Below are 20,957 nucleotides of genomic sequence, written 5' to 3'. Positions count from 1 at the left end.
AAATTCCAAGATCTAGAATTATTCCAAAATCCATTTTTTACATTAATATTTATTTTCAAAAATAAAATGATTAAACATTACCATTACCTGCCATTTTTTTTTGTGTTTTAAATTACAAATACTAGTCTATTAAATACAGCAACTATTAGCTTTCTGATTACAGTACTGTACTATTGTTCTGATGGTAAAGAGTTATATAAAACTACCTTTAGGTTACATGTATAAGCTGTATTATGCAAATATTGACTAAATAACATAAGATATTGTAAGTTACACGTGGTCCTGTCTACTCTCTATTTTGACAGATACAAATATATTAAAACCCAAACTATTCTGAAATCAAAACCTTTTCCGGTCTCAAACAGTTCGGATAAAGGGAGTGTACCTGTAATACAATAAGAAAATATAGTGATATTTATAACCCAACATATACATTTATACTGACAATGCACCTGTTCAAATCCCTTTAAGAGACATTCATAAATATCTCCATGGTTGTAGAGCAAAGCAGGTTAATTCCACACCTCACCTATTAGGATTACTACACACTATTAAAAGGGATCGATCAATGTACAGGCCCTTCAACTTGTCATGTAATTGCTACTGCCCCATCACCATTTTGTTTGTCCTTAATCCTGTATATTTGGTTTTTGGATTACAATATCCGGAGATTAATGATGAAGATAACAATTTTGTGTTGTTTTCAGGAGGTAAATATTTTTGCATTTAGGGGTATTAATAATGGAAGCATTGTGATCACTAAAAAAACACAATGACAATAATGTCCAAAGTTCAGAAACATAAGTGTAAGGTTATCATCAACTCCTAAATGTTCAACCTCCCCAAAGCGCTTAGTTAAAGTCAGCTCCTTTAAACCTACTACATCATTGTGAAGAATTTTGTTCCTCAATGAGACAAATATTCGTCAATTCCATTCTTTATCATGTCACAAAAACAGTGTATGTGGGACCATACTGTTGAATGGCAGAAATTCTGGCTAACCGTGCAGAAATTTAAGAGAAACCAAATGATGACTTTCAATATACTTAAAGTAATGGTAAACTTTATCTAATCAAATGCCATATATGTAATCTTTGCAATTAAAAAGGTATATGTGTTCTTTGTTTCTTTAATCTATCTGTGAAAAGGGTTAAACCCGTGCCTATAGTAATGCTTCTATTACAATGCTATGCCGGTCCACTGAGATTAACTCTTTTTTTTATGACAATTCCAATGAACACGCATATCAGTATGTATGTCATGGGACACTCTTGAAGTCCAGCCCTTTGAAAGCTCTTAGGAAGCCTATGGAGAGAGTTGGTGGGACTGCTCTCCATGTCACAGCCCAGCCAAAAGAGGAAATAAAGGGGGGGGGGTGGAGGAACAGAAGATAAAAAGTAGGATTATAAATATTTTATTATAAAATGCATATACACTTTATAAAAAAATAATGATGCCATTTTGCTTTATCTTCACTTTAAATACATTGTACTCTTACTGCATGACACATGTAAAAATACTTTGAAGCCATTATAACTAAATAGGCTGCTTGGCACTGTAGCAACCATTGCAATCTATCTTGGTTGTTATGTAAAAATGTTGTTGTAATACTTGATAAAAGCTTATCAAATTATCTACAAAACATCCCATGGGCTTTAAAGTGACATTATAGTAATTTTCAAGCTCATCCCTTTTCACAACTGGCAGGAATGTTATCAATATATAGTACATGCAATAAAAATTATTTGTGCTGTTTAAGATATTTCCCCAACAATATATTTATTGCTTCTACAGCTCATAAAAATAAACACGTCAGCCTCCAATTACTCATTGAGTCGCACAACCGACCTGTAGGTCGTAGTGTGTGCAATTCATAGTTTATTCATCTCTACTGGCCCCCTTCTAGCCAGCTCCGGCTGCAGCGTTAGAGCAATCTGTAACTCCAAAGCTGATCCTGCCCCTCTGCGCGCATGCATGAGTGATTGCACAATCAATGGTTGCTATAGCAACCTTTGAAGCATCCTCAGAGCTGATTAACGCTCTGTATAAAAGGAAATTCACATAACCAAATTAATTAAAAGCAAATTGGTAACACAGCCTGTGTGTGTTGTTTTATTTAGCCAACAGTTACATCTCCATTGTTATATTACTTTTTAGGATTGTAGTTTTACTACTGTTTTCATATAGAAATGTTCAACGCTTTACTCTGGTTTTCTGGTTCTACTGCTGACTGGAACATAATATTCATAGATTTTAAAGGTATGCTGTATATATGTCACTTATAGATATTAGACAGATAGATTGATTGATTGATAGATTGATTAATACATCTAAATATACACATATGCAATCTTTGATACAGTGATTATGGGCATCAATCAGTTTGGATTTTAAACATTTTAATGTAAGCTGAGGGAGAATTTTTTTTTACTAACTTTGCCAGAATCATATGTAAAACATTTAATAAATCCTGGTAAATAAAATCAGTTTTAAAAATGGTCCCAAGTTTGCAAGATTCCCTTCACTGACACGCGCTAAGGTATACCAGTTCCTCTGATAGCATGCAAGTAAGCTCTCCTATTTTGTAGTAGCAGTGCAAGGTAAAGCTGATTAGACATGGAAATAGAAAGAAAAAACTTTTAGAGATGTCTGGGCATGGGACTATTTTCAAATAAAAGCAGTAAAATTCAAATTAATTAAAAAAATCACTTAAAAAATCTGCAATCATATTATATGGATCATAAGGATTTTTTCATATATAGCTTGACCACATTTATTATAGACCTTTAAAGGGAAGGTGTGCTGTAGCATTGGTTTCCCCTTAAAGGGACATTGTACCCTAAGTATTCACACCCCACTGTAAAGAGACTTTTGTCCCAGGACTTCCAAGGGACTGTGCATCTAGCCATGTGCAGGCACAGTCATGTTATTTTCCTATTCAGTTTAAGGAAGTTTACTGTGAAATCTCATGAGATTTAAGTGAAATCTTATGAGATTGCAACAAAGCAATGCATGAGCTCAGCACTGCTGAAGCTGATTGGCAATTTTTTGTTGTTTTTTTCCAACTTGTAGCTCTACAGCAGCTCCAACTGTTCACAGAACACTTACTCTGGTGAGCTGATTTTTTTTAGGTATAATATCTTCCCTTTTTACATAGACATGTTCAGTTAATATTTTCATGTCAGCTTTTTACAGTTATGCTGCATCACTTTCAAGTGTTTTAGCATATAAGCATTATGTCCCTTTAATGTGTTTCCAATTACTTGTTATACCAGCAACAGAGTATAACATGTTTGAAATGTTTTTTTGTTGTTGCTCCTTTAGGTTTATTGTGTATATGAAATAGCTGGTTTTGATGTTTGGCCATACAACCCATTACAATGGACTGAGCTTACAGGAAAATGAGATCTCCTTATTTTATAATTTTCTATACACACACTTGCTTCCTTAGCTTATATCTGTCAGTATACTAAAGCCCAATTGAAACTTAACATTTTATTAATATCTCTCTTACCTAACACTGGAAGTGTAATTTATTCTTTTGGCTGTGTTTTCTATAGCCAATACTTAAGTTGAATGTCAATTTTGATGAATTAGTGCCCGGTTTTTAATAATCCTATTAAAAACAAGAGTACTTTAATTAATCAAAATTGACATTTCACTTGTTTTTTTTCAAAAACTTACCTTTTAACCCTGGCAGCCACTCCAGCGATTCCCCCGGCCGTTAGAAGCCTCTGCAGACGTCAGAAATGAAGAATCCAGATTCCTCCAATCACGGCTTCCCCCCTGGGGGAATCTTGACCTGATGCAACGCCGTGATTGGAGGAAGCCGAATTAGTCATTTTGGACCCGCAAAGACGGCATGTGACGGGTGGAGGAAGTGCTGGAGCAGCTGCCAGGATTAAAAGGTAAGTTTTTGAAGAAAACAAGTGAAATGTCAATTTTGATGAATTAAAGTGCCCTTGTTTTTAATAGGATAATTAACAACCGGGCACTAATTAATCAAAATTGACCTTCACTTAAAGTCTTGAGAATCATTTGTAAAAGATTGGTATATAACTAATTTCATTGCATCTCAGGTTAATTAACTCACATAAAAAAGTTAAAAGAAGTATGCCCCAGTTGTGAAGCACAACTCATTGAGGAAGAAGACATCTGCCAAGAGCATTGGGATGAATATACAGTCACACATCATCTCCAGCCTTATCATTGGAAGCAGTGATGTAGAGTTGATCAAAGGCAGATCTATGCTATTGCTGTGGAGAGTGAAGAGTCTTCCCCATGTCTCTGAAATTTCTGGTTAGATAAGCGAGTCAGAGTTTTTTAAAATAATTGTTAAAGCAGGATCTTTTAAATGAAAGGATGGAATAAAATGATGATTAAGAAGACAGTAGGCTTGCTACTGTGGTTATTATAAGCAACTTCTGTGAAAATGTAGCAACTTTGATAATAATCTTGAAGAAATAGTACATTGTAAGTTCTATTTCAAAGATTAATTTCTTTTAGTTTGGCTGTTGGTCTGGGTGTTGAAAGTCTAATTTCCAGAAACTTACTAAATTATTTACATGAAAGTGAATTAGGCACCGCTTATATAAAGTAGAAACAGTTTTAGAAGCAGATCGGACAGAAGCATTTTTCTAATACAGAGAAACCCATAAATCCATGATTAATTCATGAAAGTTTATTCCAGTGGTCAGGTAAGCAGGACATCAAGATGTAGAATTCACCTGCGTTCCCATTCCTTGACCAAGCACAGTAAGAAATATGAAATCAAATAACACAAGGGTACCATATAGCCAAGCTTAAAGGGACAGTCTAGTCCAAAATAAACTCTCATGATTCAGATAGAGCATGTAATTTTAAACAATTTTCCAATTTACTTTTATCACCAATTTTGCTTTGTTCTCTTGGTATTCTTAGTTGAAAGCTTAACCTAGGAGGTTCATATGCTAATTTCTTAGACCTTGAAGACCGCCTCTTAAGAATGCATTTTAACAGGTTTTTCACCACTAGAGGGTGTTAGTTCATGAATTTCATATAGATAACACTGTGCTCATGCACGTGAAGTTACCTGGGAGCTATCAATGATTGGCTAAACTGCAAGTCTGTCAAAAGAACAAAAAAAAGGGGCAGTTTGCAGAGGCTCAGATACAAGATAATCACAGAGGTAAAAAAAATATAAATATAACTGTGTTGGTTATGCAAAACTGGGAAATGGGTAAAAAAGGGATTATCTATCTTTTAAAACAATAACAATTCTGGTGTAGACTGTCCCTTTAATACCCTAAACAGCCAATATCACGGCTGAGAAACGCGCAGCTGATTTTAATAAATTATTGATTTTATATCATATCTCGCATAGCATTACTTGCTCTACATTATTTTATAAATATTGTCTGCACTTATGAGTTCCTGCCTCTGCCTGCTGCAATGAGAGTGTAAATTTCTGTTTCCTGTATTGACTTGGAGTGCAGTTATTTGAGAGACTGAGAGGTCCTAAATTGCTTATACAGCACCTGCAGGTGCTCAACACCTATACTTTTTTTGTAACTGTACTAGGCCATGTGACGTCCTTGTGTTATTTGATTTCAGATATAAATTGTGGACGAGGTGGACTAACATCTATATATCTTTTGAAATGTAGTTTTATAGAGACTTTTGTTCTGTTCTTAGAAAGACTTTTTTTTAGTTGGTTTGATTAGCTTTGTATATTTTTAGCTGAAGGGCGCCCCTATGATGGTTTACAGTAAGAAATATGGAAGTTGAACTTGGCAAAGAAAAGTGCCCTGTACACCTTCCTAGGCCACAAGCACTTTGCAGATCAAAGATATTCCAGGTTATAATGAACTTTGAAAACAGTAAAAATGGACCTTAATTGCGATAATAACCATTTCCCTTAATTTGACTGGTAAAGAGAATATTTATGAGCTATTATCCATTCATTTTATCCAGAAGGGGCCATCAAATTTATCATGCATCAAAATACTGCGGGCTAATAAAAATGTTATTTGTAACATCATTGTCACGTTACAGGTTTCCTTAACACCTTGAATGTGAAAGACAGCACATTTGTCTGTTTGTCTTATGAAATGTATAATGACGGCAACATGCTGTCCTTCTAGGGGGCCACTTTTTACCAGTAATTTTTCGAATAGCAAATTTTAATGGCTATCACACCCAGTTGGACACCCCACCAACGGTGTGTGATGTAACCACACTGCGTGCTTATATCACATAGAAAGATTTCTGCTTGTTAGTGGTCTGAGTGAAGGGAGAAGTGTTTTGTAGACTGGATCTCATCTCCCACCGACAGGGAAATGTGATGCCTTATTTAAAAAAAGGAACTGCATGTCCCTCTACATTTCAGGTAAAATATGGTCATCATCTGCATAAAACAAAGTGCCTGCCGTTTTGGCAGAATGGAATTTTCATGTTATATTTGGCTTTTTTAAACCTATTTTATCATTATGCTGAGTTTGGACAGATGTAAGAACATGCATATGTTAAAATAAGTCAACTCCCCCCTCTGGGACATTTGTTAGTTTAAAAACGAAGTTTATTTTAATCCTACTAATTTTGCATAAATTGCAAGATGGTGGAATTGACAATATTTTTTTTTATTACTGTTGTAACTTCCCATTAGCATTTTTTTATTCAATAACACAAACATACGGTCAGATTACGAGTTTTGCGTTATGAGCTGTGCGGTGCTAACAAGCATTTCTTTCTCACCGCTCACTTACCTGCAGCGCTGGTATTACAAGTTTTTCTAAACCTGGCGTTAAAAGGCAAGAAGTGAGCATAGAGCAAAATTGTGCTCCTTACCGCACTCCAATACCAGCGCTGCTTAAGTCAGCGGTGAGCTGGTCCTACGTGCTCGTGCACGATTTCCCATAGACATCAATGGGGAAAGCCAGCTGAGAAAAAGTCTAACACCTGCCAAAAAGCAGCGTAAAACTCAGTAATGCAGCCACATTGATTCCTATGGGGAAATAAAAGTTATGTTTACACCTAACATCCTAACATGAAACCCAAGTCTAAACACCCATAATCTTACACTTATTAACCCCAAATCTGCTGCCCCCGACATCGCCGACACCTGCATTATACTTATTAACCCCTAATCTGCCACTACGGACACCGCTGCCACCTACATTACATTTATTAACCCCTAATCTGCTGCCCCCAATGTCGCCGCAACCTACCTACACTTATTAACCCCTAATCTGCCGACCCCAACGTCGCCGCCACTATATTAAATTTATTAACCCCTAAATCTAAGTCTAACCCTAACCATAAGACCCCCTAACTGAAATATAATTTAAATAAATATAAATAAAATTTATATCATTAACTACATTATTCCTATTTAAAATTAAATGCTTACCTATAAAATAAACCCTAAGCTAGCTACAATATAACTAAAAGTTACATTGTAGCTAGCTTAGGGTTTATTTTTATTTTACAGGCAAGTTTGTATTTATTTTAACTAGGTAGAATAGTTATTAAATAGCTATTAACTATTTAATGACTACCTAGCTAAAATAAATATAAATTTACCTGTAAAATAAAACCTAACCTAAGTTACACTAACACCTAACACTACACTACAATTAAATAAATTACCTACATTAAATGCAATTAAATAAATTAAATTAAATTAGCTAAATCTAAAAAAAAAAACCACTAAATTACAGAAAATAAAAAACAAATTACAGATCTTTAAACTAATTACACCTAATCTAAGAGCCCTATCAAAATTAAAAAAGCTCCCCCAAAATAAAAAACCCTAGCGTAAACTAAACTATCAATAGCCCTTTAAAGTGGTCCTCCAGACGGGCAGAAGTCTTCATCCAGACGGCATCTTCTATCTTCATCCTTCCGGCGCGGAGCGTGTCCATCTTCAAGAGAGCATCCTCTTCCAACAAAGTCTTCTTGCTGAATGAATATCTCTTTAAGTGATGTCATCCAAGATGGCGTCCCTTAGATTTCGATTGGCTGATAGAATTCTATCAGCCAATCGGAATTAAGGTAGAAAAAATCCTATTGGCTGTTTTGATCAGCCAATAGGATTGAACTTCAATCCTATTGGCTGATTGGATCAGCCAATAGGATTGAGCTTGCATTCTATTGGCTGTTCCAATCAGCCAATTGAATGTAAGCTCAATCCTATTGGCTGATCCAATCAGCCAATAGGATTTTTTCTACCTTAATTCCAATTGCCTGATAGAATTCTATCAGCCAATCGGAATCTAAGGGACACCATCTTGGATGACGTCACTTAAAGAGATATTAATTCAGCAAGAAGACTTTGTTGGAAGAGGATGCCCCGCGTCGGATGTCTTGAAGATGGACCCGCTCCGCGCCGGAAGGATGAAGATAGAAGATGCCATCTGGAGGAAGACTTCTGCCCGTCTGGAGGACCCCTTCTGCCGGCTTCTTTGAAGACATCTTGCCGCTTGGATGAAGACTTCTCCCGGTAAGTGAATCTTCGGGGGTTAGTGTTAGGATTTTTTTAAGGGTGTATTGGGTGGGTTTATTTTTTAGGTTAGGGCTTTGGGTCTGCAATAGAGCTAAATGCCCTTTTAAGGGCAATGCCCATCCAATTGCCCTTTTCAGGGCAATGGGGAGCTTAGGTTTTTTTAGTTAGTATTTTTTTTGGGGGGGCTGGTTGTATGGGTGGTGGGTTTTACTGTTGGGGGGTGTTTGTATTTTTTTTTACAGGTAAAAGAGCTAATTTCGTTGGGGCAATGCCCCACAAAAGGTCCTTTCAAGGGCTATTGATAGTTTAGTTTAGGCTAGGGTTTTTTTTTTATTTTGGGGGGCTTTTTTTATTTTGATAGGGCTCTTAGATTAGGTGTAATTAGTTTAAAGATCTGTCATTTGTTTTTTATTTTCTGTAATTTAGTGTTTTTTTGTGATTTAGCTAATTTAATTTATTTAATTGTATTTAATGTAGGTAATTTATTTAATTGTAGTGTAGTGTTAGGTGTTAGTGTAACTTAGGTTAGGTTTTATTTTACAGGTAAATTTGTATTTATTTTAGCTAGGTAGTTATTAAATAGTTAATAACTATTTAATAAATATTCTACCTAGTTAAAATAAATACAAACTTGCCTGTAAAATAAAAATAAACCCTAAGCAAGCTACTACTATTGTAGCTATAGTAGCTTAGGGTTTATTTTATAGGTATGTGTTTAGTTTTAAATAGGAATAATGTAGTTAATGATAAACATTTTATTTAGATTTAGTTAAATTATATTTCAATTAGGGGGGGTTAGGGTTAGACTTTAGGGGTTAATAAGTTTAGGTTAGGTTGTGGCGACATTGGGGGCGGCAGAATAGGGGTTAATAAATATAATGAAGGTGGTGGAGATGTTAGGGGCGGCAGATTAGGGGTTAATAATATTTAACTAATGTTTGCAAGGCGGGAGTGCGGCGGTTTAGGGGTTAATATGTTTATTCTAGTGGTGGCGATGTCGGGAGCAGCAGATTAGGGGTTAAAAATGTTATTATAGTGTTTGAGATGCGGGAGGGCCTTGGTTTAGGGGTTAATAGGTAGTTTATGGGTGTTAGTGTACTTTTTAGCACTTTAGTTATGAGTTTTATGCTACGGCGTTGTAGTGTAAAACTCATAACTACTGACTTTAGAATGTGTTATGGATCTTGTCGGTAGAGGCTGAACCGCTCACTTTTTGGCCTCCCAGGACAGAGTCGTAATACCGGCGCTATGGAAGTCCCATAGAAAAAAGGGTTTATGAAGTTTACGTAAGTCGGTTTGCGTTAAGGCCAAACAAGTGTGCAGTGACCCTAAACCTGTAAGACTTGTAATAGCAGCGGTAGAGAAAAAGCAGCGTTAGGACGCTGCTTTTTCAGCTTAACGCAAAACTCGTAATCTAGCTGATAGAATCTTAACTAAATTTGGGTGCTCTGGAAATTATTATTATTTTTTTATTTTTTTTGACATTGGTCGGTATTTCTGCATAATAAAATTATATTTGAAAAGTACTTAGTCCGCTGAAAATATATGGTATAATTTGCGTGGATACATTTCCGGGACAAGCACTGAAAATTATCATTAAAGGGACATGACACCCACATTTTTTCTTTCATGATTTAGAAAGAGAATGCAATTTTAAACATCTTTCTAATTTACTTATATTATCTAATTTGTTTTATTCTCTTGATATTCTTTGCTGAAAAGCATATCTAGATATGCTCAGCAGCTGCTGATTGGTTGCTGCACATAGAAGCCTCGTGTGATTGGCTCACCATTTGCATTGCTTTTTCTTCAACTAAGGATATCTAAAAAATTAAGCAAAATAAATAATAGAAGTAAATTGTAATGTTGTTTAAATTTCTATTCTCTATCTGAATCATGAAAGAAAGATTTTGGGTTTAGTGGCCCTTTAAATACAAATAAAGCAAATGGGTAAACAAAACCACATTATCACAAGGTGTGCAATTGCTCACATCTACACCATAAGTAGCAATGCAATAGTTTGGTTTCATGTCATTATGCTATATAGAGGATTGCTTTTGTTATTTTTTTTTTTTTTTTTAATTAAATACATTTTACAGCATTGGATCTAGTATGGATTTGACATCAAAATACTAATTATTCATATTTGTTTCATTTGATTGTTAATTTAAAATTGAGAACAAGACCAAGAATAAAAAGAATATATTACAGCCCAAAGTTGTTTTATTTTCCATTAGGCACATAAATATTAAAGAAAGTGTGTGTGTACATACATTTTATAAATTATTACTGCCCTAAGAGTGTACATAATAAGATTTAAGGGATAGGCATTTAAAGGAAGATATTCAATATGTATTGCAATTATTATTATTATTATTATTATTATTATTATTATTATTATTATTATGATTTTATAAAGCAAATGTTCATGTGCTGAACATTTTTTGTTCCTGTCTGTAGGGCATGTTACTGTTTATCAACAGAGGTGTGGGACTCTTATTTTAATCAGCCATTGAGGTTCTATTCCACTGACCTCTTGCTGTCAGTTTAAAAACAGAATAAACAGCTTTAACATTTTTTTGAATGTTTAAATAGTACTTCTTCATATGTTTGATAACAATTAGTTGTGTTTAACACCCCTTGGATATTTAAAAAAAAAAAAGAGACAAAATTTGCTTTTTTTTATACTGCTTGATCTTTTAGCAACCAAAGTATGCATCTACTTAGCTTCTATCTGCTGAAACATATTCTGAACTTGTCTAGAAAGCATTACTCCAGCGTAATTGAATTTCTGGTTTTGCATTAAGAACATTGAGGCAGGAGGGATGTACTGGCTCTCAGCAATGTTATAGGGGAATATTCCCACAATGATGTAAGATATTACCAGCTTCCATAAAAATGAATGGAATAGGGATGTTGGCTACTCCCACCCATAATGTGATGCAAAAGAAAGGAGAGGGTAGTTCTACCTTGTAAAACAGATGTGTATATGTGTTGCACAGCTGCACTGAAGCATCAGTTCTGATTAAATAGAGGGCTTGTCTCTAGATGCTTAGATATCATCCAAAATGGTCCAAGCCCCTTTAACAAAAGGATTTAGAATAGCTAAGATGAAGAGTATTCTTTGACTACAATGGATCAAATCACTACAAAACAGACAATCCTGGGAGATTTGGAAGAGGAACACAATGAATACCCTATTTTTGTGGTTAGCACCATGACTACTGTCTTGATTATCACTATCAGTGGGGACATTGTGGGAAACCTTCTGGTCATCACTTCAGTTTTTAGAAATAAAAAACTTCGGAAAGCAGGTAAGAGGGTTGGCTTAAATGATATCATTTACTCATAATTATCTGCAACTTTTGTGCTTATTCAGCTCTTAAAGCTTATGCACTGAACTTTTTGTGTATTGCTATGGACTTTCAAACAATAATGATTTGATAGTGTTTTGTTTTGTTTTTTTGTTTTTTTTTGTATGAAACTATTGACAACTATCAGTGAATAACAATAATGTAAACTGTCTTAAAGTGATGGAAATTGTAGTAAGTTAAGATGAGAAAGTTTTATTTTACAGGGAACATAGTAAATATGAGTGTTAGCCTTACTTTAGAATCTATGTCACACACTTAAGATATATATATTTATGTATTTATTTATATACACACACAAATATACACTTGTGTGTTAACTTTTTTTTTTTTCACTAATTTATTTTAACTTTTTTTTGGTCAGAGTTTAGTGATAGTGTAGCCATATTATTATTTTGGCTTTTTAAAAATATTTTAATTATGTATATAACACCCAAATTAGTAATGTAACACACAGATATACCAATGGAAACATGAAAAGAATAATACATAAAGCATTTAAAAACGAATCAAAGTTGACTCCTTAAATGGACATTTTATACCAGATTTTTCATTGCATGTATGTTTTGTAGATTATCCATTTATATAACCCACCTTGGTGTGTTTTTGTAACAATGTATAGTTTTGCTTACTTTCTAATAACATTTTGCTGATTTTCAGGCTCCTAACCAAGCCCTAAAGTATGAGATGTAGACTGAAGTCTACAAATTTCTGCTTACTCCTGTTTATTTAATCTGTGTTTTTATATGCAGTGAAGGGGGGTGTCTGCTCTTCCTGCTTTCCCAGCCTCTTTCACTGGGTGTCCCAGCCTAACAGTGCTAAACCAACAGTGCTAAACTGGGAGCTTCTAAGTAATATTTTTTCATGTTTTATACTGCATTTTTAGATCAGTATCTGTGCATATTCTGCTTTATAGTAGTGTCTATTACATGCAGTTATAAGACAATTGGTGTACACTGTCCCTTTAAAGGCTAGGCACATTGCTTTGGAATTTATTGCAAAGCTCACTTGCATCCAAGAGATTTATAAAGTTTATACTTTAAAAAATAAAAAATAAATAATCCCCAATCACCTTAACTGGGTATCACATCATCATCTAAAAAAGTGTTGCCATTCCACCAGACACCTTGCATAGGTCTGAAATTTTTAAAAATAGCCCTTTTAAAGGGATTATATTGAATCTTTGAGATTGAAGAGTCTAGACCAGCGATGGCTAACCTTGGAACCACAGATGTCAGACTATATTTCCCATGATGCTTAGGTACTCTGCTGTTTAGTTGGGCATCATGGAAAAATGTAGTTCCGAAAGATCAGGGGTGCGAAGGTTAGCTATAACTGGTCTAGACAGATCCCCTGAAAGACAAACAAGTTCATTTATCTAGAAAATAAAACGGACAGTAAATTCAAAATTAAACTCAGTTTTTTTGTTTTTTATACTTCTGTTATCAAGCATACTTTGTTCTCTTGGTATCGTTTATTGAAAAGTAATCATAGGCAGGTTCAGGAGAAACAGCGCACTACTGAGATCCTGCTGAAACACATCTGATAAACCAGTGCTATACGTGCAGCTACCACACACTAGCTAGCTTGCTCTTAGTAGGGCATTGCTGCTCCTTACCATACCTAGATATGCTTAAAAACAAAAAACAAGACTAGTTGTTTAATATTGCATGCTCTATTTTAATCATACATGCTTAAAGGGATAGAAAAAACAATAATAAAACTTATTTAATTCAGATAGAGCATGTCATTTTAAGACACTTTTAAATTCACTTCTATTTTCAAATGTGCTTTGTTCTCTTGGTATCCATTGTTGAAAAACAATATGTACATGTCCTACACTACTGGGTGCTAGCAGGTGACTGTACACATTTGCCTCTTGGGATTGGCTCACAAGATGTGCTCAGTTAGCTCTCAGTAGTGTATTACTGCTCATTCAGCAAATGATACTAAGAGAATGAAGCAAATTTGATAATAGAAGTACATTGGAAAGTTGTTTAAAATTGTATGCTCTATTTGAATCACAAAAGACAAAAATGGGCTTTCATGTCAATTTAAATTTGACTTTATTATTACACATACTTAAAGGGACATGGAAATCAATAGTCAATAGGTTTATCAGTGTTGCATACATGTACTGAGTGAATGTACACAGGCACTGATTGATAGGTATGCTTACCAATAGTCACTTGTGTCCCAGTTGTGATCAACACCTTGCATGTGCACGTGGTGCTGACTTCTGTGTTAAATAAACAAGCCATAATCATTGCTAAAGCTGCTTTACAATCACAGCATACTACAAACTTTTTATGTCCCTTTAAGAAATTGACTTCTTATCATTGAGGCCTATCTATCAAGCTCTGAACGGAGCTTGAAGGGCCATGTTTCTGGCGAGTCTTCAGACTCTCCAGAAACAGCCAGAAACCGCTGCTCCATAATTCCTGTCCTGATGAGGCAGACAGGAATCGCTGGAATTCAACCCGATCGACTACGATAGGGTTGATTGAATACGGAGAGCGTATTGCTCTCTGTATTCAGCAAGGTCTTGCAGACCTGATCCGCACTGTCGGATCAGGTCCGCAAGACCTTTAATAAATTGGCTTCTATGTATCAAGATAAAACTAACAAGCTTCTGTGCATTACATACCATGTCAGAAATAATTTCATAAGCACAAGGAGGTTCTAAGGGGTTCTAACTACAAAGATTTGCCAATTTTTTGTAGCCTCATAGCTATTTTCTTTAGAGGACCCATTTCAAGAAATTAATATCATCATCGCTTATAGAATTGAGTGACCTATGAAGATAGAAGTTACCCTTCATCAGCTGGAGAGATGCAAAACACCAATTCATTTTTATAACAGCTTCTTATAATATTTAAATGTGTCTAATAAAATGCATCCTTAAAGGGACACTGAACCCACATTTTTTCTTTCATAAATCAGACAGAGCATGCAATTTTTTTTTTTAAACTTTTATTTATGATCCAAGTCATTGAACAAGACAAAATCAACCATAATGAAAGCATAACATAAAAGATACAATAGATTCGACAATATAATACTATATTCAATTATGCATATAGTTAAATTTAAATTAATCATCATGTTGGTGAAAACATGAACATTTTAATTTCCAACAATGCTTGGGATTTTAATTTTCGAACCTCCCCCCCCCCCCATGCGAAGAAAAGGAAAAAAAAAAAAAAAAAAAGGAAGGGGGGAAAATTTCCCTTTTCCCTTCCCTCTTCCTCCCTCTCCCCCCCCCCCCCTCTCCTCTGCCATCACCCTCCTCCTCCAGAGATTTTACCAGTTACCTAGCAAAACAATTTCTGTGTTTCTGAAGGGAAAGATTAAATAATCTATTTCTGCAGCAGGGAATATTTTTAAAAAAGCGGCCCATTTATCAAAGAACCTTTTAATATCTTGTTCGTTATTTATATCTGCATTTTTCTGATCCAAAATATATTGCTTTTTCATGCAGTTTTTTATTTCAGTAATGCTTGGCATTGCATGACTTTTCCACTTCTTGCAAATTAAATATCTTGTCGCAAGGATAGCGGAGATTATTATTTTTTCCTCGATTTGTTTACCAGGCTCTTCCTTAAGGCATAATATTATTTGATATATTGTCAAGGAGACATGTTCTATCTTAAGAACCTTTTTTAACCAATATTCAACCCTAGCCCAAAGATTTCTAATCCTTGGGCAGTGCCAAAACATGTGCGTTAAGTCAGCTGCCTGATACGAACATTTAGGACATTTGTTATATCCTGCATTTGCACATTTAAAGCCTCTCTCGGGGGTAAAATACGCCCCATGAAGGAGCTTAACATGAGCCTCTCTCCAAGTTGCAGAGAGCGTTACTTGTGCAATTTTTTTAATTGACATTTGAATGTTTTTAGGCTCAATATTACTCTGAGGAATTACTGCATTCCAGTAGGAGGCAATCCTTGCCAAAACCGGCTCACCTTTATTTGTACCCAGAAGATGATAACATGGTGCAATTGACATATGGCCATTTCTGGTTAAAACAAGCCAGTCATCGAGTTTACCTAATCCCCATTCCCAGCCTGCTTTCTTGACTAGATCTTGTGCATAATGCCTTAATTGCAAGTACGCAAAGAAATCTTTGTTAGATATATCAAAATCTCTTTTTAGTTCCTGAAATGTTTTAATATATTTTCTCTCTTTGTCAATTATTTGATATACCTTTGTTAACCCCTGCGTATGCCATTTCCTAAAGACTTCGGAAGATATTCCTGATTGAAAGTTAGGGTTACCTATTATGGGCAGAAGGCTAGTAGCGCTGTTATTAATTGAGAGAAGAGTTACTATTTTGTGCCAGGCTTTAAGTGGATTGAGAATTGTTTTGAGTCGTTTAATTTCTAAGAGGATTTCCTTAGGTGCTAAGTGTAGTAATGCAGATAAGGAGTACGGATGGCAGACACTGGCCTCAAGATGGTTGTTCAAAACATAGTTATTAGATGAGATCCAATCTACTACAACACGGGCCAGGAAAGAGAGATTATATAACCTTATATCTGGTAAAGCAAGACCACCATCATTTTTTTATATTGAAAGTTTCAAAAGAGATATCTTTGACCTCTTATTCTGCCATAGGAACTGGATGAGTGAGGTATTAATTGAACGTATATCTTTTCCTAATAGAATTATTGGTGTGTTTTGAAGTATATATAAGAGTTTTGGGAGAAGAGCCATTTTAAAAAGGGCAACCCTTCCAGAGAGTGATATTGGAAGATTTTGCCATGTCGTAAGCTTTTCTTTGATCAATTTAACTATTGGGGGTACATTCAAAGTGTAGAGATCTGCAGATCTTATCGGGATATGAATTCCTAAATATTTGAAGGAGTCTTTTACTTGGCGAAAAGGAATGTTTAATATTGAGGTTATATTTTTCCTAAGTCATAACATCTCTGATTTTGCCATGTTTACTTTGTATCCAGAGAATGAGCCAAATTGCTCCAAGATCTGGAAAAGTTTTGGTAAATTTAGTTTGGTATTAGCCAGATAAAGCAGCAGATCATCAGCATAGAGACCAATTTTTATTTCACAGTGGCGAATTTTTATACCATCAAGATGGTGACGAATTTTAATTGCCAGAGGTTCGATAGAGATATTAAATAAAAGTGGGGAGAGAGGACAACCCTGCCTTGTTCCTCTACCTAAAAGAATAGGAGGAGAAATATTATTATTCACTATCAGTCTTGTAGATGGTTGTTTATATAGATTCTTGATAAATTCAAGAAAATTACCTCCGATCCCAAATTGCCTTAACGATGTTTTGATATGTTCATAGAATATTGAATCGAAGGCTTTTTCAGCATCTAAGGAAATAATAGAAAGATCAGGTAAGTCCTCCCCCCCATTAGTTAAGCTAGGTAAAACCTCAAAGTATTCTGTCACCATTAGGGCTTCCCTGATTTTTGAAGCTGAATTGCGATTATTTAGAAAACCTGCTTGGTCAGTATGAATAATTTCTGAGAGCGGCCCCTGAAGTCTAGATGCAAGAATTGCAGTAAGGATTTTGTAATCTGAGTTTAGCAAAGCGATTGGTCTATAAGATTCCTTATATTCAGGATCTTTTCCGCCTTTTAATATTAAAGTTGTAAAAGAATTGGTAAACGAAGAGGGAATCAATTTACCACCAATGAAAAAACTATTGAAGAGCGTACAGAGATGTGAGGTGACTTCGCCGGTAAGAATTTTATAAAATTCGTTAGGGAGGCCATCTGGGCCTGCTGCTTTATTTGGGGCAAGTTTAGATATTACTTTCTCTATTTCTTCTATAGAAATAGGAGCGTTGAGGCTGTCAAGCATTTCTGATGTGACAGTAGGATATGTAATATCCCTCCAGAAGTCATCAGATGCATGTAAATTACTTGTTTTAAATGAATAAAGTTCCTGATAATATTCATTAAATGCAGCCAATATGTCTTCGGCTTTGGAGAGCTGAAGCCCTTTATTGTGCAATTTGTCTATGAATGATTGTTTTTTCTCATTTTTTATTAGTTTGGCCAACATCTTACCTGATTTGTTACCATATTTATGTAGTTTAGCCTGCAATTTTAATTCCTTTTGAGTTTCTTGCAATAAAACAAAAGTGTCCCTTTCATTTTTTGCTCTAACATATTTTGCCCAGTTTAAAGGGGTCTTATCGAGCAGATAGTGATTATATGCGTTAGTTAAACGTTGGCATGACTCCTTTTATCTAGTTCGAATTTTCTTATGCAGAGCTGCACTGTATGAAATTATCTCCCCTCTCATCACTGCTTTTGCAGTATCCCAAAATATTTCAGGGCGATTTAGATAATCTCTATTAAAATGTGCGAATTCCTTGTATCTATTTATGAGCCAATTCTTGAATTTTAACTCAGTGATTAAATAATAGGGAAAAAAAAAACGTGCTGGAGTAGAATGGGAACGTGCGAGCTGAAATTCGAGTACAATTGGTGCATGGTCTGAGAGGAAGATTGGTCCTATATCTGAATTTACCCCTTGCAATACCATACATTCATCAATTAAAAATATGTCGATTCTAGAGAGTGTCTTATGCGCCTTGGAGAGGCATGTAAAGTTTTGAATGGAAGGATTTTGCTGTCTCCAAATATCCCGCAGCGCTAAATTCTGCATGATTTTTTTAAACATCTTACCCTCTAGGTTGTCTTTTTTTTGTTTTAATTGTTTAACATTGTGCCTAAGCCTATCGATCGGGCACTGTGGTGCCATGTTATAGTCTCCTCCTACAATTAAGGAACCTTCCGCATAAGATAATAATTTAGTCTGCAGAGTATTCCAGAATTTTGGATCAAACTCGTTAGGGCCATATGAATTGCAAAATGTATACATCTTCTGGGCAATCTTTATTTTCAATAAGACATATCTCCCCCCGATATCAGCCTCAAAATGTACAACTTCTGTATTAATTTTCTTTCCTATTAAAATTGCTACCCCCCTTTTCCTCTTAACACTGGGTGCAAAGTAGATTTCTTTTACCCATGTTGATTTAAGTTTTAGAGATTCTTCAGCTGATAAGTGGGTTTCTTGAATGAACCCTATATCAGTCTGAAGCTTTCGTAAATGATTAAGAATTGCCTTTCTCTTTATAGGGGTGGTTATACCACCAACATTCCACGAAACTATTTTACAATTACTATTCCGCATAGTCGATTATGTATTTAGGAGGAAGGAGGAGAGAGAGAGAGAGAAAAAAAAAAAAAAAAAATTAAGAAAAAGGGGAAGAATATTTTTTGAACAATTACATATTCTCCGCATAGGTGGGGGTAGGACCCTAAGACACGTGTCTAGAAGAGACACAGTCTTCCCCATAAGCAAAAACCTGTAAATTACACTCAGTCTAACAATTGATTACTTAAAATTGTTATTATTAAACTAAGAGCCCAGTGTGTTATAGAAGCTCTCAGCCAATTGGGGTTCTTCAAAGAAATGTGTGACTTCTCCAACTTTAACCTTTAATTTGTAAGGATACATTATGGTTGCCTGATACCCTTTTTGTATCAATTTGGAGCAAATAGGAGCAAGCTCCCTTCTCCTTGCTGCAGTGTCAGCAGAGAAATCTTGAAACATGAGGATTGTAGCGTCACCAGCCTTAACAGGCTGTTGTTTGCGATAATACTGGAATAAAGTGTATTTATCTTGAAAATTTAATATTCTAGCGATAACCGGCCTAGGCCTAGTTCTTTCTTTGTTGCCTGATCGAGAGATACCAAGTCTGTGTGCTCTCTCCACTGGGATAGGATATAAAGTAGATGGCATTTTTAAAATTGTAGGCAAGGTTTCTGATATAAAATTAACGAGGTTGTCATATTGCTGCTCTTCCGGAAGACCTATGATTCTTATGTTATTTCTTCTAGAACGGTTTTCAAGATCTTCTAATCTATTTTGAATTTTCTGCACGCTATTGTTTATACCTTCTAGATTGGAGCTGTGTACTATTGTTAAGTCTTCCAGGTCCGAAACTCTTTGTTCGGCTTCTTGTAACCTATTTGAAAATTGACGAACCTCTTGTGTGAGGGAGAGAAAATCTTGCTTAATTTCAGCTCTAAGAGCCTCAAATTTAGGGGAGAGCGCATCTGATATATTGGCAACTAAACTGTGAATATTGGTTAACTCCTGTATGGCTGACAGATTAAGAATTGTTGATTGTGCTTCTGTGGTGGTCTCTTGATTGCCCTTCAATTTTCTGTCTCTCTGTCTTGCTGCCATGACTGGTGAAGGGTTCCGGGGTGAAGTGTGAAGGAATTTATCCATGTGCCAGTGAGAAGAAAAAAGAAAATAAAAAAATAAAGTGAAGCGAGTTATCTCAGTGAGGGTCAATACAGGGGGTGAATTATTTCGAATTAAGTTTGAGAGGGTAAACCGTTCTCAATTGGACAAGTGAGGATGGGTATGTGCAGTGTGGTGGCTAAGTGAGGGAAAGGGGAGGAGAAGAAAAAAAAAAAAAAAAAAGGTGAGTTAAATCGTGTTATTTAAGTCCAGTCAAGGGTGCAATGATCAGGGACGTTATTACTATGGGCAAACTTGTGACGAATTATGGACTATAAAGAGAATAATATCTCTAGAAGCACCAATAGCAGTTCCTCAGTTAACTTTATAGCCAAAAGAGTGTTATTCCAGCAATTGTATACAATGTATCTTGCAGATTGCGAGTTATATGTGCAGTGACCTATTTATAACCAGGTTCCCTCAGCTACATTTATGTATATTTTCAGTGAAAATAGAATCCTTTTTTCCCTTTTTTTCCTTTGAAAATGGGTGTTAAGTAAATTTACTAATAATCTCTGTATTTCTATACCGGCTTTCCCCCCTGCCAAATAGATAGAGATGATATTTTATTTTCAGGGAAAACAGGAGATTTATTCTTAATAAAGGCTAATTAAATAGTGTAGTTAGGGATCTTTTATATTTCTATATAACCTTATCCTTTTAGCAGTGATAAGAAATGATAAATCTTGTAGTGATTATAAAAAACTCCTTTGATTTTAAGACATTGATTCTCCAAATACATTTAATAACCTTGCATTCCCTTCCCTGAATAAACTTCGCTTCTTAGAGGAGAAAAATAC

At 35.2% G+C, this 20,957-nt stretch overlaps 1 protein-coding gene across 1 annotated transcript in view; it reads left to right on the top strand.

Moving 5' to 3' along the window:
* Positions 1-11,525: 11,525 nt before the first annotated feature.
* Positions 11,526-20,957, top strand: part of LOC128662408 (melatonin receptor type 1A-like) — a 40,304-nt gene continuing 30,872 nt past the window's right edge. Inside the window, exon 1 of the mRNA XM_053716197.1 lies at positions 11,526-11,796. Coding sequence (XP_053572172.1) covers positions 11,616-11,796 — 181 coding nt within the window. The 5' untranslated portion in view covers positions 11,526-11,615. The remainder of the gene's footprint in view (positions 11,797-20,957) is intronic.

This window comes from Bombina bombina, chromosome 6 (genome assembly GCF_027579735.1).
Source record: "Bombina bombina isolate aBomBom1 chromosome 6, aBomBom1.pri, whole genome shotgun sequence".
Classification (NCBI taxonomy): domain Eukaryota; kingdom Metazoa; phylum Chordata; class Amphibia; order Anura; family Bombinatoridae; genus Bombina; species Bombina bombina.
This window is presented reverse-complemented; position numbering and strand designations above follow the sequence as displayed.